This window comes from Lampetra planeri, chromosome 54 (assembly GCF_965212315.1).
Source record: "Lampetra planeri chromosome 54, kcLamPlan1.2.h2, whole genome shotgun sequence".
Taxonomy (NCBI): Eukaryota; Metazoa; Chordata; class Hyperoartia; order Petromyzontiformes; family Petromyzontidae; genus Lampetra; species Lampetra planeri.
The window spans coordinates 7,811,850-7,835,649 of NC_136160.1; the positions used below are offsets into that span (position 1 = coordinate 7,811,850).

At 60.5% G+C, this 23,800-nt stretch overlaps 1 protein-coding gene across 1 annotated transcript; it reads left to right on the top strand.

Moving 5' to 3' along the window:
- Window positions 1-371: 371 nt before the first annotated feature.
- Window positions 372-22,900, top strand: LOC144735080 (sodium/hydrogen exchanger 3-like). The gene is made up of 15 exons (XM_078617478.1): window positions 372-678; window positions 1,604-1,764; window positions 1,963-2,041; window positions 2,521-2,698; window positions 2,957-3,177; window positions 6,249-6,451; window positions 6,867-6,956; window positions 7,183-7,253; window positions 7,429-7,558; window positions 8,006-8,121; window positions 8,366-8,513; window positions 14,315-14,470; window positions 15,053-15,122; window positions 16,595-16,732; window positions 17,020-22,900. Exons 1-15 carry the CDS (start codon window positions 555-557, stop codon window positions 17,430-17,432), a joined length of 2,298 nt encoding a protein of 765 aa, XP_078473604.1. The 5' UTR covers window positions 372-554; the 3' UTR covers window positions 17,433-22,900.
- Window positions 22,901-23,800: the final 900 nt, after the last annotated feature.

A 23,800-nucleotide genomic window follows, 5' to 3' on the forward strand; every position in this document is an offset into this window, starting at 1 on the left:
CTGCGCCCCTACCCACGCGTTCCGCCCGCACCCCCCCTCGCCCGAGCTGCCAAGTGTAGAACTCAGTGGGCCTCTCCTGGCGAGATAAACATAGTTTAGTTTTACTGTGTGGTGTTTATTCCTTTACGGCGATTTGTTTACCTCTCCTCTACTTTGCACTCCTGCCGTGTTGCTTGTTGTTGTTGTTGTAACGTTCTGACTCGCCCCTGCTGGACGTGAAAAAGCGCTTCATAGCTCATCGGATTCCTCCTGCAGTCCAAATCCAGATTCTGACACCACCTCCCGAGTAACTCATCCCCTCCACTCACCCCCCCCTCTCACCCCCCCCTCTCATCCCCCCCCCCCTCTCACCCCCCCCCTCACCCCGGCTCGCAGTGTTCCACCTGAACCACCGGCTGTCCACGCTGATCCCCGAGAGCGCCCTCCTCATCGTGCTGGGCCTGGCCCTGGGCGGCGTGGTGTGGGGCGCCAGCCAGCACGCCGAGTTCACGCTCACGCCCACCGTCTTCTTCTTCTACCTGCTGCCCCCCATCGTGCTGGACGCCGGATACTTCATGCCGGCGCGCCTCTTCTTCGACAACATCGGCGCCATCCTCATGTACGCCGTGCTGGGCACCGTGTGGAACGCCGCCACCACGGGCCTCTCGCTCTACGGCATCTTCCTCACCGGCGCCATGGGTGAGGGGCGAGCCGCGGTGGCGGCGGCCGCCACGCCGGGAGACCGCGAGGTCGTGGTCGTGGTTGTGGTTGGGGGTCGCGGTTGGGGTTTGGGGTCGCGATTGGGGTTTGGGGTCGCGGTTGGGGTTGGGGGTTGCGGTTGGCGGTTGGGGTTGGGGGTCGCGGTTGGGGTTGGGGGTCGCGGTTGGGGTTGGGGGTCGCGGTTGGGGTTGGGGGTCGCGGTTGGGTGTCTCGGTTCTGGTTGGGGGTTGTGGTTGGGGGTCGGGGATGGGGTCGGGGTCGAGGTGGAGGTCGAGCTTGAAGTCGGGGTCAAGGTTGTAGTCGAGGTCACGCTCGAGGTCGCGTGTGATTGGCTATTCGATTAGTGACTCCAGGGAGCCAATCACATGCCACTGCTGGCGGAAAGACTTCCACTAGAGGCCGCTATACAGAGTCCCTCGAGTTGTATTTGGCCTACTCTTCCATCCCAACCAGACCTGTGAGGAACTGAGAGTAACCACACGCTGCTGATGCTGCTGATGCTGCTGATGCTGCTGATGCTGCTGATGCTGCTGATGCTGCTGATGCTGCTGATGATGCTGATGATGCTGATGATGCTGATGATGCTGATGATGCTGATCGTGCTGCTGCGTTACGAATCCGGCGACCTGAGTTAGATTCCCGTTCATGGCCACCAACACCAGTGACAATTATTTGAGACTGTAATGGGCCCTCCCCTAGGTCGACTGAGCCTCAAATGAGTACCTGGGTGCGGCGTGTATTAAACATCGCTACTGGGGAGACAAAGGCGGCCGGGCGTGGTGCTGGCCACCCACCCTCTCGTGTGCCGTGCCGGCCTTCATAGGTGCAATTCGCGAGCAGCACTTGCCCCAACAGTCTGTTATGGCTACACGGATGTGTGGGTGGGGATCTTTGTGTTTGTCAGGCGACCTGCAAGCCGGCCTGCTCGACTTCCTCCTCTTCGGGAGTCTGATCGCCGCCGTGGACCCCGTGGCGGTGATCGCCGTGTTCGAGGAGGTGCACGTCAACGAGGTGCTCTTCATCATCGTGTTCGGGGAGTCGCTCCTCAACGACGCCGTCACCGTGGTGGGTGCCAGCAGCAGCAGTACAGCATCACCACCACCACCACCATCATCACCACCATCATCACCACCACCACCATCATCACCACCACCATAATTTCCTCATTCCCCATTCTCCACTTGTCACCATTTCATTGTCGCGGGCGCTCCACGTGTCCCCGAGTCATCCCCACCCCGTGGACCCCCCCCCCCCCCCCCCCAGGTGCTGTACAAAGTCTTCGACTCGTTCGTGGCCCTGGGAGGGGAGAACATCGAAGGAGTGGACTACATCAAGGGCATCGGTGAGACGCCATCGCAGCCTCGCTCCTCGCCCACGCCGGCTTCGGTCCCTGACCCAGGCGCCTGTGGACCGACCTATAATGCTATTCAAATATAATAATTAACCGGTAACCAAATGGGAGGGGGGGGGGTGAAACGGTTACAGGTTCACAGATTAACTCAAATGTGTGGAGCAATAAGCTCGGCAGTCTATCCCGTGCCGTGGCTGAGAAACGAAGGCAGCTGCCCCAGCGGAAGAGTAGACCAAGGTACTGTGCCCTCTCCAGGGTTGATGAAACACCATTTTAGGAGCTTCTTTGCTCACGAGGGTGGCCTCCAGTGGAGGCTGCGTCTCTACCCCAACACGAGCCGGCGAGGATGACGACGATGCTGCCGATGATGACGCTGTTGCTGATTCTGCTATTGATGGTGACGCTGATGGTGATGTTGCTGCTGATGTTGCTGACGACGATGTTGCCGATTTGTGGCTGTGTCCCGGCAGCGTCGTTCTTCGTGGTGAGTCTGGGCGGCACGGCCGTCGGGGTGATCTTCGCCTTCGTCATCGCGTTCGTCACGAGGTTCACCAAGCACGTGAAGATGATCGAGCCGGGCTTCGTCTTCCTGCTCTCCTACCTCTCCTACCTCACCGCCGAGATGTTCACCCTGTCCGCCATCCTCGCGTGAGGCTCCCCCCCACCCCTATTGCCCCCACCCCCCACCACGCCCCCCTTCCTCGCGCCCCCCCCTCGTGTGTGCGTGTGGGGGGGGGTTCTGTGTGTCTCTCCGTCTTTGTGTGTGTGTGTGTGTCCATCTGCCTTTGTCTGTCTCAGTATCTGTGTCTCTCTCTCCGTGTCTATCTCTCACTGTGTCTGTGTGTCTCTGTCTCCGTGTCTTTGTGTGTCTCTCACTATATCTGCGTCTGTCTCCGCGCGTCTCAGGATCACGTTCTGCGGCATCTGCTGCCGCACCTACGTGGACGCGAACATCAGCAGCAAGTCCCAGACGGTGATCAAGTACACCATGAAGATGCTGGCGAGTGCCGCCGAGACGATCATCTTCATCTTCCTCGGCATCTCGGCCGTGGACACCGAGAAGTGGACCTGGAACACCGCCTTCATCCTGCCCACGCTCATCTTCGTGTCCGTCTACAGGATCATCGGTGCGTCTGTCTGTGTGTGCGTGTGTCTTGTGTTCATGTCCATTCACAGGATCATAGGTTTGTGTGTGTGTGTGTCTGGTGGGGAGCGGTGGTGCAGTGGTTCGCGCACTGCGCCACAAACCTGGCGACCCTAATTTGGTTCCCGCTCACGGCCAACCACCAGTGACGATTATCTGAACCAAAAATGAGTACCTGGTGCGGTGTGTAAACGTCGCCACTGGGGAGACAAAGGCGGCCGGGCGTGTTTTTGCAGCGAATGCTGTTTCACGCGACTTCCCCACGGCCAAAACACCACCAGATACATTTACAAAAAGAAAATACAGAGAGACAAATAAATGTTCTTTTGAGTGGACGTCAGCCCCCTACATCACCACAGAACCACTCTTCCAGCCTCCTCCTCTTCCAGCACATGCAGGGCAACAACAACGACCACAACAACGACCACAACACGGCCCGCCCGACACGCCCTGACGGACTCCGCATGGTGTGCCACCACGGTCTCTCCTGTCTCTCGCCACATTCACACGGTGGCGGCGGTGCTGTCGCACAGTAGCACGGCGCCCCACCGATGTTCGGAAGTGGTGTCCCGCTCCCCCTGGTCACACAGGAAGTGGTGTCCCGCTCCCCCTGGTCACGCAGGAAGTGGTGTCCCGCTTCCCCTGGTCACGCAGGAAGTGGTGTCCCGCTCCCCCTGGTCACACAGGAAGTGGTGTCACGCTCACCCTGGTCATGCCGGAAGTGGTGTCACACAGGAAGTGGTGTCACGCTCCCCCTGGTCACACAGGAAGTGGTGTCACGCTCCCCCTGGTCACACAGGAAGTGGTGTCACGCTCCCCCTGGTCACACAGGAAGTGGTGTCACGCTCCCCCTGGTCACACAGGAAGTGGTGTCACGCTCCCCCTGGTCACGCAGGAAGTGGTGTCACGCTCCCCCTGGTCACGCAGGAAGTGGTGTCACGCTCCCCCTGGTCACGCAGGAAGTGGTGTCACGCTCCCCCTGGTCACGCAGGAAGTGGTGTCACACAGGAAGTGGTGTCACGCTCCCCCTGGTCACACAGGAAGTGGTGTCACGCTCCCCCTGGTCACACAGGAAGTGGTGTCACACAGGAAGTGGTGTCACACAGGAAGTGGTGTCACGCTCCCCCTAGTCACACAGGAAGTGGTGTCACACAGGAAGTGGTGTCACGCTCCCCCTGGTCACGCAGGAAGTGGTGTCACACAGGAAGTGGTGTCACGCTCCCCCTGGTCACACAGGAAGCGGTGTCACACAGGAAGTGGTGTCACGCTCCCCCTGGTCACACAGGAAGTGGTGTCACAGGAAGTGGTGTCCCGCTCCCCCTGGTCACGCAGGAAGTGGTGTCACGCTTCCCCTGGTCACATAGGAAGTGGTGTCACACAGGAAGTGGTGTCACGCTCCCCCTGGTCACGCAGGAAGTGGTGTCACGCTCCCCCTGGTCACACAGGAAGTGGTGTCACGCTCCCTCTGGTCACACAGGAAGTGGTGTCACACAGGAAGTGGTGTCCCGCTCCCCCTGGTCACGCAGGAAGTGGTGTCACGCTTCCCCTGGTCACACAGGAAGTGGTGTCACACAGGAAGTGGTGTCACGCCCCCCCTGGTCACGCAGGAAGTGGTGTCATGCTTCCCCTGGTCACACAGGAAGCGGTGTCACACAGGAAGTGGTGTCACGCTCCCCCTGGTCACATAGGAAGTGGTGTCACACAGGAAGTGGTGTCACGCTCCCCCTGGTCACACAGGAAGAGGTGTCACGCTCCCCCTGGTCACATAGGAAGTGGTGTCACACAGGAAGTGGTGTCACGCTCCCCCTGGTCACACAGGAAGTGGTGTCACGTTCCCCCTGGTCACGCCAGAAGCGGTTCAACCCGCACCCATTGGCGCCTGTTTGGGAGGTCGAAGCCAGGCACCCGGAAGGGGGGACTGCGGGTCGCTTGCGAGGTCCTCGTTGGGCACTTTCGCGGCTCTCCATTCGTCGCTGCAGCCAGTGCGGGGGGTGTCCCACGTGCGCCGCTCTCAGGACTGTGGTGTCTCCCGCGCTGGGTGTCGGGCGTGGTGCTGGCCTCCCAACCCCTCGGGTAGCGTGCCGACCTTCACTCGCCCTTATCGGCGGACGAGGAGTTCCCCGGTGCTCTGATGATGATGGGGCCTCTTATCTCGAACGGGGAAACTCCGCGATGGGTTGAAGGGGCTGAGTGGGTGAGAGGTGAGGACGGGGGTCAAAGTCGCACGAAGTCACCCGGCGCTTCGGACAGAGAGATAACGACTCTCCAGAGAGATAACGACTCTCCAGAGAGATAACCTCGCAGCGAGAAACCTCGCAGCGAGAAACCCTGCGCTGTGACTCCTTGACGCATTCACTCACTCATTCAGAATCCGAATCCTCAGGTCATACTGCAGGAGGAATTCGATGAGCTATTTTTCACAGATGTCACCAAGTCGCTCAAACTCTCGCTCGCTCATTAGACCCACCCTCTCGGTAACTCTCTCGCGCATTCACTCAATCGTTCATTTCATCACTCTCTCACTCACCCTGTCGCTCGCTCGCTCAAACCAGCTGCCACTTGTCTCTGTACGCGCGCGAGGGATGGGCCGTGCTGATGGAGAGGGAGGAGCTCGCGGCTCGCCGCCGCCGCGTGTGCCAGTCGAGCCTCCCAGAGATGTGGTATCGTCTCCCCCTCGCTCTTTCCGACTCTCAGCCGCTCAAGCCCCTCTTTGTACCAGCGTGGACGGCACCCTCGTGTTCACCTTCTGAAGCGCTCGCTCGTCACCGTGGCGTGCGCGATGACCGCCACCACCACGTGACTTTTCTTTCGTGTTGTGCGCGGTGCATTTAGCGCCACAGCGCGTCGATTTGTAGCGTTTATTTTCATTTGTTTGCTGGTGACTTTGTGTATTTCATATCGAAATCGCCTCCAGTGCTTTTGCTGCTAGCGGCAATAAAAGTTGTTTAAAAAGTCAAAAAGTATTTCCGACTCTCTCTCTTCTCTCCTGCTCTGCTCCTCCTCGTCTCCTCCCCTCTCCCTCTCTCCTCTCCTCCCTCTCCTCCCGTGCCCCAGGCGTGGTCATCCAGACGTGGATCCTCAACTGGTTCCGCGTGGTGCCGCTGAGCGCCATCGACCAGGCGGTGATGTCCTACGGCGGCCTGCGCGGCGCCGTCGCCTTCGCGCTCGTCGCGCTGCTCGACGAGCAGCTGGTGCCCGAGAAGCGCCTCTTCGTGAGCACCACCATCATCGTCGTCTTCTTCACCGTCATCTTCCAGGTGCGCGGGTGGCGGTGACGGTGGTGACGATGATGATGGTGGTGGTGGTGGTGATGAGGATAATTGTGTTGGGTGGTGTTGAGGTCGATGAAAATGGTGGTCAGGGTGAACGGTGATGATGTTTTAAGTGAATGTGGTGGTGATGCTGTTAATGATGACGGTGTATGACGGTGCAGGGTCTCACCATTAAGCCGCTAGTGAACTGACGGTGTGTGATGTTGCGTGATGGTGGTGTGTGGTGGTGATGGTGGTGATGGTGTGTGATGGTTGTGATGGTGGTGATGGTGGTGATGGTGGTGATGGTGGTGATGGTGGTGATGGTGGTGATGGTGGTGATGGTGGTGATTGTGTTAGATGGTGTGTGGTGGTGTGTGGTGGTGATGGTGTTGTGTGATGGTGTTGTGTGATGGTGCAGGGTCTCACCATCAAGCCGCTAGTGAATTGGCTCCGCGTGGAACGCAGCCAACACCGGGAGCCCAAACTCAGCGAGGAGATGCTCGACCGGGTGAGGGAGAGGGACACTCTCACTCCTCCTCACACTCCTCCTTACGCTCCTCCTTACGCTCCTCCTCACGCTCCTCCTCACACTCGTGGTGTGGCCTGCACGGTGACGCGTCCCCTGTGGGTGGGACCTGGCCCGTGGTGTCTCTTGGCGTGTTGTGGAGGTGACACGTGGTGTCCCCGTGTGTTGTGGCTGAACTTGTGGTGTGGTCGCCCCCCCTCCCCCCCAGGCGTTCGACCACATCCTGTCTGCCGTAGAGGACATCTCTGGGGAGTACGGCCACCACTACGTGAGACACAAGTAGGGTACCCCCCCCTCTCCCTTACCCCCTCTCTCCCTAACCCCCCTCGATTTTATCTCTCCCTCCCCTCTCTAATCTCTCGACTCTCCCTCATCTACATCCCAGACGCTCCACTTGCCTCTCATCGCTTCTCGTTTAACTCTCACCCCCCCGCCCCCCGCCCCCCCCCCCCAGATGGGAGTACTTCGACTTCAAGTACCTGAACCCCATCCTGATGCGCAAGTCGGCACGGCGCAACCGTTGCCTGCTGTGGGACGTCTACCACAGCCTCAACGTGCAGGACGCCATCAACTTCGTGAGCCAGGTTCGACCCCCCACCCCTCACCCCTCATCCCCCCCCCACCCCTCACCCCCCGCCAGGCCCCAGCGGCCACTTGGCCCGAGGGCGCACGATTGCACGGACCCTGCATGTGCGTGTGTACGTGCGTGCGAGCACTCGTGCGTGCGCGTGTGTGTGCGTGCGAGTGTGTGTATGCGTGCGTGCGAGTGTGTGTGTGTGTGTGTGCGTGCGAGCGTGCGTGTGTGTGTGCGTGCGTGTGTACGTACGTACGAGTGCGTGCGTACTTACGAGTGTGCTCGACTCGGCCTCAAATGAGTACCCGGTGCGGTGTGTAAACATCGCCACTGGAAAGACAAAGGTGGCCGGGCGTGGTGCTGGCCACCCACCCCCTCGTGTGCTGTGCCGACCTTCATCGGAGCCACTGCTCGCTAACGGCACTCGCCGCCCCCCCCCCCCGCCCCCCCCGCTCAGGGTGAGCGCAGCGGCTCGCTGGCGTTCATCCACTCGACGGGCCCCGAGCGCGTCACCTCCAACATCGACTTCGTGGGGCTGCGGCGAGCCTCCGAGGTGTCCGTCGCCAACATGTAGTGAGTACACCACCGCCGCCATGGCCAGCCACACCACCACCACCTCCAACATGGTCAGCCACACCACCACCACCTCCACCATGGTCAGCCACACCACCACCATGGCCAGCCACACCACCACTACGAACATGGTCAGCCACACCACCACCACCATGGCCAGCCACACCACCACCACCTCCACCATGGTCAGCCACACCACCACCACGGTGTGTGTCCCACCCCCCCCCCCCCGCGTGTGACCCAGCCGCAGGGAGAGTGCGGCCGGCTCTCTGGCGGTGACGCAGCTCGACCTGCACGCCATGGAGCGCGGCGGCGCCAAGAGCGGCCGGCACCGCGAGGACGTCGTCACTCACCGCATGCTGCGCGACAACCTCTACTCACCACGCAGACACGTACGCTCACCACGCTCCTCGCTCACCTCGCTCACCACGCTCCTCGCTCACCACGCTCACCTCACTCACCACGCTCACCTCGCTCACCACGCTCTTCTCGCTCACCTCGCTCGCCACGCTCCTCGCTCACCACGCTCCTCGTTCACCACGCTCCTCGCTCACCACGCTCCTCGCTCACCACGCTCACCACGCTCCTCGCTCACCACGCTCAACACGCTCACCACGCTCACCACGCTCCTCGCTCACCACGCTCACCACGCTCACCACGCTCACCACGCTCCTCGCTCACCACGCTCCTCGCTCACCACGCTCCTCGCTCAACACGCTCACCACGCTCCTCGCTCAACACGCTCACCTCGCTCACCACGCTCACCTCGCTCACCACGCTCCTCGTTCACCACGCTCCTCGCTCACCACGCTCCTCGTTCACCACGCTCACCACGCTCACCACGCTCCTCGCTCACCACGCTCACCACGCTCCTCGCTCACCACGCTCCTCGCTCACCACGCTCACCACGCTCACCACGCTCCTCGCTCACCACGCTCCTCGCTCACCACGCTCCTCGCTCACCACGCTCACCACGCTCCTCGCTCACCACGCTCCTCGCTCACCACGCTCACCACGCTCACCACGCTCCTCGCTCACCACGCTCCTCGCTCACCACGCTCCTCGCTCAACACGCTCACCACGCTCACCACGCTCCTCGCTCACCACGCTCACCACGCTCCTCGCTCACCACGCTCACCACGCTCACCACGCTCACCACGCTCACCACGCTCCTCGCTCAACACGCTCCTCGCTCACCACGCTCCTCGCTCACCACGCTCCTCGCTCAACACGCTCCTCGCTCACCACGCTCCTCGCTCAACACGCTCACCACGCTCACCACGCTCCTCGCTCACCACGCTCACCACGCTCCTCGCTCACCACGCTCCTCGCTCACCACGCTCCTCGCTCACCACGCTCCTCGCTCACCACGCTCCTCGCTCACCACGCTCCTCGCTCAACACGCTCACCACGCTCCTCGCTCACCACGCTCCTCGCTCAACACGCTCACCACGCTCACCACGCTCCTCGCTCACCACGCTCCTCGCTCACCACGCTCCTCGCTCACCACGCTCCTCGCTCACCACGCTCCTCGCTCACCACGCTCCTCGCTCAACACGCTCACCACGCTCACCTCGCTCACCTCGCTCACCACGCTCCTCGCTCACCACGCTCACCACGCTCACCTCGCTCACCACGCTCACCACGCTCCTCGCTCACCACGCTCACCACGCTCACCTCGCTCACCACGCTCACCACGCTCCTCGCTCACCACGCTCCTCGCTCACCACGCTCACCTCGCTCACCACGCTCACCACGCTCCTCGCTCACCACGCTCACCACGCTCCTCGCTCACCACGCTCACCTCGCTCACCACGCTCACCTCGCTCACCACGCTCACCACGCTCCTCGCTCACCACGCTCCTCGCTCACCACGCTCACCTCGCTCACCACGCTCACCACGCTCCTCGCTCACCACGCTCCTCGCTCACCACGCTCACCACGCTCACCACGCTCCTCGCTCACCACGCTCCTCGCTCACCACGCTCCTCGCTCAACACGCTCACCACGCTCCTCGCTCACCACGCTCCTCGCTCAACACGCTCAACACGCTCACCACGCTCACCACGCTCACCACGCTCACCTCGCTCACCTCGCTCACCACGCTCCTCGTTCACCACGCTCACCACGCTCCTCGCTCACCACGCTCACCACGCTCCTCGCTGACCACGCTCCTCGCTCACCACGCTCCTCGCTCACCACGCTCCTCGCTCACCACGCTTCTCGCTCACCACGCTTCTCGCTCACCACGCTCCTCGCTCACCACGCTCCTCGCTCACCACGCTCACCACGCTCACCACGCTCACCACGCTCACCACGCTCACCACGCTCACCACGATCGTTCACCACGCTCCTCGCTCACCACGCTCCTCGTTCACCACGCTCACCACGCTCACCATGCTCCCCACGCTCCTCGCTCACCACGCTCCTCGCTCACCACGCTCCTCGCTCACCATGCTCCTCGCTCACCACACTCCTCGCTCACCACGCTCACCACGCTCACCACGCTCACCACGCTCCTAGCTCACCACGCTCACCACGCTCACCACGCTCACCACGCTCACCACGCTCACCACGCTCACCACGCTCACCACGCTCACCACGCTCCTCGCTCACCACGCTCCTCGTTCACCACGCTCACCACGCTCACCACGCTCACCACGCTCACCACGCTCACCACGCTCACCACGCTCACCACGCTCACCACGCTCACCACGCTCCTCGTTCACCACGCTCCTCGCTCACCACGCTCCTCGCTCACCACGCTCCTCGTTCACCACGCTCACCACGCTCACCACGCTCACCACGCTCACCACGCTCACCACGCTCACCACGCTCACCATGCTCACCACGCTCACCACGCTCCTCGTTCACCACGCTCCTCGCTCACCACGCTCCTCGCTCACCACGCTCCTCGCTCACCACGCTCCTCGCTCACCACGCTCACCACGCTCACCACGCTCACCACGCTCACCACGCTCCTCGTTCACCACGCTCACCACGCTCACCACGCTCACCACGCTCACCACGCTCACCACGCTCCTCGCTCATCACGCTCCTCGCTCACCACGCTCCTCGCTCACCACGCTCCTCGCTCACCACGCTCCTCGCTCACCACGCTCCACGCTCACCACGCTCACCACGCTCACCACGCTCACCACGCTCACCACGCTCACCACGCTCCTCGCTCATCACGCTCCTCGCTCACCACGCTCCTCGCTCACCACGCTCCTCGCTCACCACGCTCACCACGCTCACCACGCTCCTCGCTCACCACGCTCCTCGCTCACCACGTTCCTCGCTCACCACGCTCCTTGCTCACCACGCTCACCACGCTCACCACGCTCACCACGCTCCTCGCTCACCACGCTCCTCGTTCACCACGCTCCTCGTTCGCCACGCTCATCACGCTCACCACGCTCACCACGCTCACCACGCTCACCACGCTCACCACGCTCCTCGTTCACCACGCTCCTCGCTCACCACGCTCCTCGCTCACCACGCTCCTCGCTCACCACGCTCACCACGCTCACCACGCTCACCACGCTCACCACGCTCACCACGCTCACCATGCTCACCACGCTCACCACGCTCACCACGCTCACCACGCTCACCACGCTCACCACGCTCCTCGCTCACCACGCTCCTCGTTCACCACGCTCACTACGCTCACCACGCTCCTCGTTCACCACGCTCACTACGCTCACCACGCTCCTCGTTCACCACGCTCCTCGCTCACCACGCTCCTCGTTCACCACGCTCCTCGCTCACCACGCTCCTCGTTCACCACGCTCCTCGCTCACCACGCTCCTCGCTCACCACGCTCCTCGCTCACCACGCTCCTCGTTCACCACGCTCCTCGCTCACCACGCTCACCACGCTCCTCGCTCACCACGCTCACCACGCTCCTCGCTCACCACGCTCACCACGCTCACCACGCTCCTCGCTCACCACGCTCACCACGCTCACCACGCTCACCACGCTCCTCGCTCACTACGCTCACCACGCTGCTCGCTCACCACGCTCCACGCTCACCACGCTCCACGCTCACCACGCTCACCTCGCTCACCACGCTCCTCGCTCACCACGCTCCTCGCTCACCACGCTCACCACGCTCACCTCGCTCACCACGCTCCTCGCTCACCACGCTCACCACGCTCACCACGCTCTCCTCGCTCACCTCGCTCACCACGCTCCTCGCTCACCACGCTCACCACGCTCACCTCGCTCACCACGCTCACCACGCTCCTCGCTCACCTCGCTCACCACGCTCACCACGCTCACCACGCTCTCCTCGCTCACCACGCTCACCACGCTCACCACGCTCACCACGCTCACCACGCTCACCTCGCTCACCACGCTCACCACGCTCACCTCGCTCACCACGCTCACCTCGCTCACCACGCTCACCACGCTCACCTCGCTCACCACGCTCCTCGCTCACCACGCTCACCACGCTCACCTCGCTCACCACGCTCACCACGCTCCTCGCTCACCACGCTCACCTCGCTCACCACGCTCACCACGCTCACCTCGCTCACCACGCTCCTCGCTCACCACGCTCACCACGCTCACCACGCTCACCACGCTCACCACGCTCACCTCGCTCACCACGCTCACCACGCTCACCTCGCTCACCACGCTCCTCGCTCACCACGCTCACCACGCTCACCACGCTCTCCTCGCTCACCTCGCTCACCACGCTCACCTCGCTCACCACGCTCTCCTCGCTCACCACGCTCACCACGCTCACCACGCTCTCCTCGCTCACCTCGCTCACCACGCTCACCTCGCTCACCACGCTCTCCTCGCTCACCACGCTCACCACGCTCACCACGCTCACCACGCTCTCCTCGCTCACCTCGCTCACCACGCTCACCTCGCTCACCACGCTCTCCTCGCTCACCACGCTCACCACGCTCACCTCGCTCACCACGCTCTCCTCGCTCACCTCGCTCACCACGCTCACCACGCTCACCACGCTCTCCTCGCTCACCACGCTCACCACGCTCACCACGCTCACCACGCTCACCTCGCTCACCACGCTCCTCGCTCACCACGCTCACCACGCTCACCACGCTCACCTCGCTCACCACGCTCCTCGCTCACCACGCTCACCACGCTCACCTCGCTCACCACGCTCACCACGCTCCTCGCTCACCTCGCTCACCTCGCTCACCTCGCTCACCTCGCTCACCTCGCTCACCTCGCTCACCACGCTCCTCGCTCCTCGCTCACCTCGCTCCTCGCTCACCACGCTCCTCGCTCACCACGCTCCTCGCTCACCTCGCTCCCCACGCTCCTCGCTCACCTCGCTCACCTCGCTCACCTCGCTCACCTCGCTCACCTCGCTCACCTCGCTCACCACGCTCCTCGCTCACCACGCTCACCTCGCTCACCACGCTCCTCTCACCACGCTCCTCGCTCACCACTCACCACGCTCCTCGCTCACCACGCTCACCACGCTCCTCGCTCCTCGCTCACCACGCTCCTCGCTCACCACGCTCACCTCGCTCACCTCGCTCACCACGCTCACCACGCTCCTCGCTCACCACGCTCCTCGCTCACCACGCTCACCTCGCTCACCACGCTCCTCGCTCACCACGCTCACCTCGCTCACCTCGCTCACCTCGCTCACCTCGCTCCTCGCTCACCACGCTCACCTCGCTCACCACGCTCACCTCGCTCACCTCGCTCACCTCGCTCACCTCGCTCCTCGCTCACCACGCTCACCTCGCTCACCACGCTCCTCGCTCACCACGCTCACCTCGCTCCTCGCTCACCACGCTCACCACGCTCCTCGCTCACCACGCTCACCTCGCTCACCACTCACCTCGCTCACCTCGCTCACCTCGCTCACCTCGCTCACCACGCTCCTCGCTCACCACGCTCACCACGCTCACCTCGCTCACCACGCTCCTCGCTCCTCGCTCACCACGCTCCTCGCTCACCACGCTCACCTCGCTCACCACGCTCCTCGCTCCTCGCTCACCACGCTCCTCGCTCACCTCGCTCACCACGCTCCTCGCTCACCTCGCTCACCACGCTCCTCGCTCCTCGCTCACCACGCTCACCTCGCTCACCACGCTCCTCGCTCCTCGCTCACCTCGCTCACCACGCTCTTCGCTCACCACGCTCTTCGCTCACCACGCTCACCACGCTCCCCCCGCGTCCCCCCTCCCCCCGCGTGCAGGTGCAGTCCCTGTACAGCCGCCAGGCTGCGGGCACCAGCAGCGTGCAGGAGCAGCAGCAGAAGGAGATCTTCAAGCGCACGATGCTCAAGCGCCTCGAGTCGTTCAGCCAGAGCAAGCAGGGACGCCACGGGAACCGCTCGCACCGCGGGAGCAAGGTGGGGGGGGGGACATGGGGAGGTGCGGGTGTGAATAGGAAACACACCCCCCCCCCGCCACCATCTCCCCCCTCCACCATCTCCTCCCCCTCGCCACCATCTCCCCCCTCACTACCATCTACTCCCCCCCCACCATCTCCTCCCCCCCCCCCCCCCACCATCTCCTCACCACCATCTCCCCCCCCATCACCATCTCTTCCCCCCCACCATCTCCTCCCCCCCCCACCATCTCCCCCCCCCTCCCACCATATCCTCCCCCCCCACCACCTCCCCCTCCTTACCCTCCCACCACGATAATTCACGTGGATGCGGCCGCTGCCACGCGCCGGTCTGCCCCCCCACCCCCCCACCGCGTGCTGCCGTGACGTCGATCGCAAAGAGTTGGCCATTGCGTGCCGGCATCGCGGCTCGGGCTGCCGCGATGGATCAACACCCCGCCCTGCGGGTCGCTCACACGGGATCGCGAGGTCGCTATCGCCCCCCCCCAGCCCCGCACCGGTACTGCTGGCCGTGACAGCTCTTGCCCCAACGGCCTGCTAAGGGCTAGGTGGGGAACCTTTGTCTTTGTGCGCACGTGTGCAGGTGAACGGGGAACTCATTCCCAACGGGTTCTGCCCCCTGCCGCAGAAGTCCGTGAGCTGGGTGGAGAAAGGTGAGTTTGAGAGGGCTGGTGAGCAGTGGTGAGTGTTGGCGAGCTGGTGAGCAGTGGTGAGTGTTGGTGAGCGGCGGTGGTGAGTGCTGGTGAGCTGGTGAGCAGTGGTGAGTGTTGGCGAGCGGCGGTGGTGATGTCGATCGAGAGAGGGAGAGTGTTGGTGAGTGCTGGAGAGGTGTTGGTGAGCGGCGGCGGTGAGCATTGGTGAGTGGTGGTGGTAAGTGTTGGTGAGTGTTGGTGAGTGTTGGTGAGCGGCGGTGGTGAGTGTTGGTGAGTGGCGGTGGTGAGTGTTGGTGAGTATTGGTGAGTGTTGGTGAGCGGCGGTGGTGAGTGTTGGTGAGCGGCGGTGGTGAGTGTTGGTGAGTGGCGGTGGTGAGTGTTGGTGAGTGTTAGTGAGCGGCAGTGGTGAGTGTTGGTGAGTGTTGGTGAGCGGCGGTGGTGAGTGTTGGTGAGTGTTAGTGAGCGGCAGTGGTGAGTGTTGGTGAGTGTTAGTGAGCGGCAGTGGTGAGTGTTGGTGAGTGTTGGTGAGTGGCGGTGGTGAGTGTTGGTGAGTGTTAGTGAGCGGCGGTGGTGAGTGTTGGTGAGTGTTGGTGAGCGGCGGTGGTGAGTGTTGGTGAGTGGCGGTGGTGAGTGTTGGTGAGTGTTAGTGAGCGGCAGTGGTGAGTGTTGGTGAGTGTTGGTGAGTGGCGGTGGTGAGTGTTGGTGAGCGGCGGTGGTGAGTGTTGGTGAGCGGCGGTGGTGAGTGTTGGTGAGCGGCGGTGGTGAGTGTTGGTGAGCGGCGGTGGTGAGTGTTGGTGAGCGGCGGTGGTGAGTGTTGGTGAGCGGCGTTGGTGAGCGTTGGTGAGTGGTGGTGAGTGTTGGTGAGCGTTGGTGAGCGGCGGTGGTGAGCGTTGGTGAGTGGTGGTGAGTGTTGGTGAGCGTTGGTGAGCGGCGGTGGTGAGTGTTGGTGAGCGGCGGTGGTGAGTGTTGGTGAGCGGCGTTGGTGAGCGTTGGTGAGTGGTGGTGAGTGTTGGTGAGCGTTGGTGAGCGGCGGTGGTGAGCGTTGGTGAGTGGTGGTGAGTGTTGGTGAGCGTTGGTGGTGAGTGTTGGTGAGCGTTGGTGAGCGGCGGTGGTGAGTGTTGGTGAGCGGCGGTGAGCGGCGGTGGTGAGCGGCGGTGGTGAGTGTTGGTGAGCGGCGGTGAGCGGCGGTGGTGAGCGGCGGTGGTGAACGTTGGTGAGCGGCGGTGGTGAGTGTTGGTGAGCGGCGGTGGTGAGTGTTGGTGAGCGTTGGTGAGCGGCGGTGGTGAGTGTTGGTGAGCGGCGGTGGTGAGCGGTGGTGAACGTTGGTGAGCGGCGGTGGTGAGCGTTGGTGAGCGGCGGTGGTGAGTGTTGGTGAGTGTTGGTGAGCGCTGTGGTGAGTGTTGGTGAGCGCTGTGGTGAGTGTTGGTGAGCGGCGGTGGTGAGCGCTGTGGCTCCCCGCGTGTGCGAGCCAGACGCGCTGTCGCTGACCGAGTCGGAGGCAGACGGCCGCTCCGAGTGCAGCGAGGCCTCCGAGCTCTCCTCCATGGAGCCGGGCGCCATCACCTTCATGGCGCGCTCGCCCAGCCAGCTCGTGTCCGACCTGCGCCAGGGTGAGTGGGGGGGAGGGGCACGGTGGCTATGAGATGTTAACTACTTCGCCTGGTGTACAGGAGGTCGTGGGTTCGATCCCGACCCCGACGCCTGCTGCTCCTGCTGCTGTGTATTTCGAGTCTGCGGTGTTTCTCTTCCCGTGGCCGCGTGGATATTTATCCGGGTCCTCCGGCTTTCCCCTCCAAAATTTAGAATCAACGTCTCCCCTCCGCCCCTCTCTCTATCCCCCGCCACCTCCGCTCGTCTCCATCCCTCCTCTGCCCCCCCCCTCCTCCCAACAAACCAGCGCTGGGGGGCTACGAGAACCCGGCGTTCGCCGCCGACGACCCCGCCTCCGGCTGGGGGGACGCGGGGGCCTGGGAGGGGGGCGGGGGGGAGCTGCCGTGGAGGCGAGGGGACGAGCGGGCGACCCCGTCGGCGCGCGCCCAGAGGGCCATCCCCCAGACCCCCGGGGGCTTCCCGCGGCTGACCCCGCTGCGCGCCAGCACTCGCTCCACCGACTCGTTCGCGCTCGCGGACATCCCCGAGGAGGAGGGGGGCCGCGTGGGCTGGGGCCGCTCCCGCTCGAGCACGGTCGTCTCGCTCGTGCCGGGCTCCGTGGCGACCGCCGCCGCGGGGACCCCCGGGGCTGCAGGGGAGGCGCGCACAGCGGCTGACGAGCAGCGCGGCGGCGGTGCAGGAGAGTCGAGCTACATGTGAGAGTTGGTGATGGCGGCGGTGGTGGTGATGGTGTTGATGTGGACACACGTGGGTGGAGTGTGTGAGGGTACGTGTGTGAGGAGCGGTGGCGCAGCGGTTGGCGTGCTGCACTATGAAACTGATCCACGCTCACGACCACCAACACCGGTGGCGATTATCTGAACCGGCCCTTGGCCTTCCCTAGGTCGACTCAGCCTCAAATGAGTACCTGGTGCGGCGTGTAAACGTCACCACGAGGGAGACAAAGGCGGCCGGGCGTGGTGCTGGCCACCCACCCCCTCGTGTGCCGTGCCAGCCTTCATCGGTGCTACTCGCTAACAGCACTTTCCCCAAAAGGCAATACGGGGGGTGGGGGGGGGGGTATGATCTTTGTGTTTGTCCCATGTGTGTGTGTTCCATGTGCGTGTGTCCCATGTGCACACGTGTGCGTGTGTGTGCGCGGAGTTGTCTCTCACACCGCACACTACACCAAAGTTCAATTCCAGACCGCGACCACACACCCGCACGCGTACCATGCCCCACGCGTGTACCCCCAGTACCGGACGCTGGTGTCGGGGTGGGTTGGCCAATTGCGAGGTAGCATAGATAAAGTACAGCACAATAATCTAGGGTTGCTGTACTGCACACCATCGTCGCGCGGTTTCCTTTAGCACCTGCGATGTACGGTCCGGACTGATCGCAGCGGGGCACGCTGCGCCAAAATGATTGCTGCCGCTCAATTGTATGGCATGATAGTTCTTGCTGGGTTAGAGTAAAAACTAAAATAATGTCTATACGTGTTCAAAAATCGACATTTTATGAAAATATTTAACGTATCCTCAACTATTGACAGGATATTAAATAACTGTTAAATAATTTCCATAGAGTTCTAATCGCATTTACGCTTGTTTGCACGTGCCTTTTTTTTACACTAACCAATAAATTACACGTTTTGATAATCGAGGACACATAACATCAACAAAGGGTAGTGAACACGTTCAATCGTCAAACGTTTAATTGTCACACATAGATAAGCAAATCAACATTGCTGTGGAATTTTTGGAACCTTCAACACGGAGCCGTCCCCTAGGGGTACGCGGCGAGTCGGGACAACCGCCCCGGGCCCCGCGCTTTAGGGGGGGGGGGGGGTGCGGGGGCGCGCTTGGACGTCACAGTCCCACACTCCCCACGAAGGAAGACCCCGATGCTATATGTGCGGGGACTCCTCTACTTACGAACACTCGACTTGTGAGCTTTCAGAGATACGAACAAACCTGCCCCCCCCCCCCCCCCGTATGTTCTTTTGCCTGTTCGGGCCGAGCGTCGTAAGTTCAACCGCCGCGCAATAGATGGCAGTGGTGGTGGCGACATCGACATCAGCAGAGCGTGAAGCAGCGGTGGCACCTACGTCTACGGGAGACTGATACAACTTTTAAAGCTATCCCCGTGTTGAGTGTACACGCCGTACAGCGTGTTTGGAATCGACAGGAGTAAAGTTGGACTTACGAACAAATCGACTTACGAACAGACCTCTGGAACCTCACTAGTTCGTAAGTAGAAGAGTCCCTGCATATCAAGAAATGTCAAACGTAGCAACAGTAAATATCATGCCATAGGCGGGCGCCTTCAGATGTGATCGATGCGCCCTGTCCAAAACATTGTCTGCTGGTCGTAATCTTGCACATTACCATTCTGACCCCCCCCCTCCCCACACCACACTTCCCAAAAAAATATATATATTGTATATACTGTAGTGAGATATATATGTATACTGTAGGGGGAGGCGGGATCTATATTTGTTTTGCACATGCGTGGAAAAGTTCGGGTTTATGCGTTTTGGAGTGATTGCCACAGGTGGTGTCTGTGTGTGTGAAGGCTATACGGGGGATCTTTGTCTTTGTACGTGTGGGGAGTGGTGGCGCAGTGGTCAAAGCACACGCGCTGCACTCTACTGCCAAGCCGGCGACCTGAGTGACGGCGAGCATCTGAACCGGTCCTGGTTATCTGCTTAGATCGACTCGGCCTTAAACAAGTACCTGGTGCGGTGTATATTAAACATCAACACTGGGAGACAAAGGCGGCTGGGCGTGGTGCTGGCCACCCACCCCTCTCGTGTTGCCGTGCCGGCCTTCGTAGATGTTCGCTCACCACTGGGGGGCCCCTTACGTCTACACGAGTGATCTTTGTGTGTGCGCGTGCAAGATACACGTGTGTACGAATGCGTCTTGAAATAGGTACCATTGGCCGGAGACGTCACCTTAACGCTTGGCATTGGACATACGTGGTTTAGCATGCAGTACAGCAAATAGGTTTTGCTTTTCACACAGACGTGGCACGCTCCGGTGTTGAACTCGTTTGTCTCCGGGTGAGAGAGACTCTCTCACGAGGCCAGGATGGTGCGTGAGTGGTTGACCCGGGTCGCCAAACATCATACCAAAAGTAAATACTAAAATATTGGCAGCAAGTAGAAGCGAAGAGAAATCCGAGATTTTAAAAAATCACCAACATGAATTTCTTACGCACTGCACTTACCCGATGTTTGTTAAACAAATCCCACGCGACGTGATGCTCCGCCCCCCACGTCACGAGGGACACATACGTAGGCACACGCGTGCACACAATCACACGTGTACATGCAGGCGCACACGTGTACATGCAGGCGTGCACATGCAGGCACACACGTACACAAGCCACGTATGCACAGGCACACAACAACAGCCGCCACCATTCCCCACTACGTGGCAGTGACGCTTGTGCCAGGCTACGTGCACTTTGAGGCCACGTGAAGTGTAGAAGGCCCGCTGCTGGCAGGTCACGAGACAGACCCAGGTGGTGCCGTGGGTTGACTGAGATGACTGGCAGATGCACCAGCTGTGCCCCCTACCGTGCCAACACACACAGACACAAGCGCGTACACGGTACATTAATCCGCACGTATCACGCGGAACCTGTTTTCCATCAGACGCGAGCAGCGTGTAGCCACCTAATTTATATTTGTCAAATATTAATATCAATAGATAATGATGATTGTGTGCTTATGTATGAAGCAATTAAACTCCAAACACAATCGATAAGAGCGCCGCGTGTGACTTCAAAACACCGATAATAGGCGACGTTTCGGGCAACGGCCCTTCTGCAAAGCACACAGAGGCCCAGGACGGTGTGAAACGTTGTATATGTTTTGTTTTCCTTTCAAGGCCACGCCTGGCGTTGTTGTTGTTGTTGAGGAGCGCGTCGAGTCGCTGTTAGACCACCACTGCCATCGCAGCAGCATCGCCACCCAGAGGTTAGCGGCGGCGAGCAAGGACCCCGAAACCTCGCACAGAGGGCCTTGGCCAATGGACATGTGGCTGGCAGTCCACCTGCAGCATCGGTCCTAACGAAAACGCGATTCTGCGGCCGATGAGACACTGCGTGTCGAAACCAGTCCAGAGTTTTGCCTGCGTTGAACCATTGCTGGCTGCTGAAATGATCAACGCTCCCAGAGAGAGGGGAGGTGGTGTCTGTGGCTGATGGAATGCGTGGAGCGGTTAGCGCGCTGCGCTGCGAACCCCGTGCCAACCAAGTTCGACTCCCGCTCACGGCTACCAACAACGGTGTGATTATTATCTGGCTCGATCGACTCGGCCTCGACAGAGTACCTGGTGCGGTGTGTAAACATCGCCACTGGGGAGACGAAGGCGGCCGGGCGTGGTTTCTGGCCACCCACCCCCGCGGCCTTCATAGGTGCTTGTGAACAGCACCAACAGTCTGAGGCTACACGGGGGGTGGGGGGGGGAGATCTTCGTCGTTGACGGGATGAGTGGCTGATTGGATGTTAAAAAAGAACCACTAACACAACTTTGTGGAGGTGCAGGTGAAGATGTATTGTCTGCGATATTTATTGAGTAACGTATATCTGGCTGTGGAAGCTCTGTGCGGTGACCCCTTGCGGTGACCCCCGTGGTGACCCCCGTGGTGGTGTCTGGCAAGGAGTAACTCTGCGTGTGAAGGCTCCGGCGTCGTGTGCCGCGACTCGGACGAGACCCTGATGATGAACCTGCAGCAACAGGCCTCGGTACTCTGCTGATCGCGAGTGTTCGGGCTCGTGTCGTCATCGTCGCTGTTGTCACACTAATATACAGGCTGCTGTTGTTGTCACACTGTAATATACAGGCTGTTGTTGATGTCGCACTGTAATATACAGGCTGCTGTTGTTGTCACACTGTAATATACAGGCTGCTGTTGTTGATGTCACTAATATACAGGCTCGGTGGAAGTTTGCGAGTTCAAATCCTTGTTAGGAAGGGGGTGGGGAGTGGGCGGTAGTTGACTTAGCATAGCATCATCCTAGCGGGGTCGATAAAATAAATACCACGTTGTGGTGAAGTCAACAGCGCTTTGTTCTATGTATGCACCCCCCCCCCGCCATAGGAATGTGGAATGTCAACCGCTGGCTCTGCAGTAGCAGAGCTGTGTTTTTGAATGTAGGACGCGTACCGTGTGTATTCACGATAATCTTATCGTCCGTTCAGTAACGTAGCATCAATTAATTATACAATAGCGACTTGAACCGTGTGTGTGTGATGAATAGCTTGGGTTTTGCGAAACAAATGTTTGATTTTTCTTCACGATCATCGACCGGTGTGGATGCAGTTTTCGACATTCGATGTTTCATCAGCAGCAGCAGGGTCGGGCGTGGCTAGACACAATGGTGCACGTGAAACTGCCTGCCAGATGTTAATTGGCAAAGCCCCCCCCCCCCCTCGTGTTAGACGGCTGGTCCTGGATCCAAGCAAAACTCGATGATTGGCAGCACAGCATCATCATGAGTGTGTCGGAGCGGAGAACATTAAATACAGAATAATTAAGCGTACAATTAGGCTCCTGTCACAGTTTGTCTCTCCACATTAAAAGTACTTTAAAGAACATTTAAACATCCCATCGGCCATACGGCCTTCCGGGGGGGGGGGTGAAGGTTCAACACCAAACTCAACTCTGCTGATGAGACACTGAATGTCGAAACCGGCCCAGGGTCAATGCCGCGGGTGAATTGCCCAGATGTTGAATGGCAAGGCGAGTCGCCTCGTGGGCAGCTGTGTGTAGGTGACCCCAGGGTCACTCGCCCTCACCCACACACCCTTCCCAATTCCAACCAAACACACACCACCCTACCCACACACTCCACCCACACACCCCTCCCACTCCACCCACACACCCCTCCCACCCCTCCCACACACCCCACACACCACACCCCACCCACACACCACCCCACACACTCCACCCACACACCACCCCACACACTCCACCCACACACCACACCTCACCCACCCCGACCCCTCCGGAGCGGAGAAGTGAAACCCGGCATGGATTTCCAGGCGCGGAGTGGAGTGTCGAGTCCGCGTTGTCGGTGACCCTCCTCCTCCCCGTGCCTACGGCGAAGCTGTTCGGAACGAGAGCAATAAAGAGAAGAACAATCCGCGTGATGAGCACCCAAACTCACGCAGCAACCACGCGTGCTCCGTCTCGTTTGTTCCGTCTCGGGGTTCTCTCGGTCTGCCTCGATTGTTCCCGGCTCTCTTCTTAACCGGGGGAGGAGGCGGGAATCCATAATCCTCGGCCAGAATTTCTCAAAGTCCAGTCCGGGTTTTGTAATGAATCGTCACTTGTTGACTGACGCGTTGTCGCCTGTTGATGCAAGGGGCGTTCACTGACAACACGGCGGTCACGTGGCGTCACGTGGACAATCGGAATATTTATACTCCAGCAGGAGAATTAACCCGATGAGCTATGAAGCTCTTTGTTTGACAGATGTCCAGTCGGGGCACGGGCTCAACGTTGCAACAACAAACAGTACAACAACACAATAGGAGTGAAAAGTATTAGGAAGGTAAACAAATCACTTAGAAAAATATTGGGACGCTGTCTTTCCGACAGCTCTGTTTCTTCACCTGAGGACGGCTACTTGTGTTGTGCCCGAAACGTCGTGAATTTTTATTTTATGATGTTTTATTGTTATTATTTTATTATTTCCCTTCTACGTGACTTTACCGAAAGAACCAAGAAGATACTAATACAACTTTTTTTTACCAGGTAAAGCCCCACTGAGCTATTAGCTTCTGTTCCAGAAGCGACCTGGCCACATGATAGCTCAACCAAGTGGCTTATCACGTGGAAATTAATATCAGCTAAATAATTATAATCTGAATGTGTAGCCTTTAAAAGACGGATGGAGAAAGAATCGGCCTTATTCTTGGGTCTTTCGGTAAAGTCATGTAGATTGGTTCAAAGAAAATAACAAAAAATAACAACTACGACGTTTCGATCGCAACACAAGCGGTCGTCTTTAGGAAAAGGGGTCTCCACATTGACTCGCCCACCTACAAACTGGCCCGATTTCTGTCTGAGAC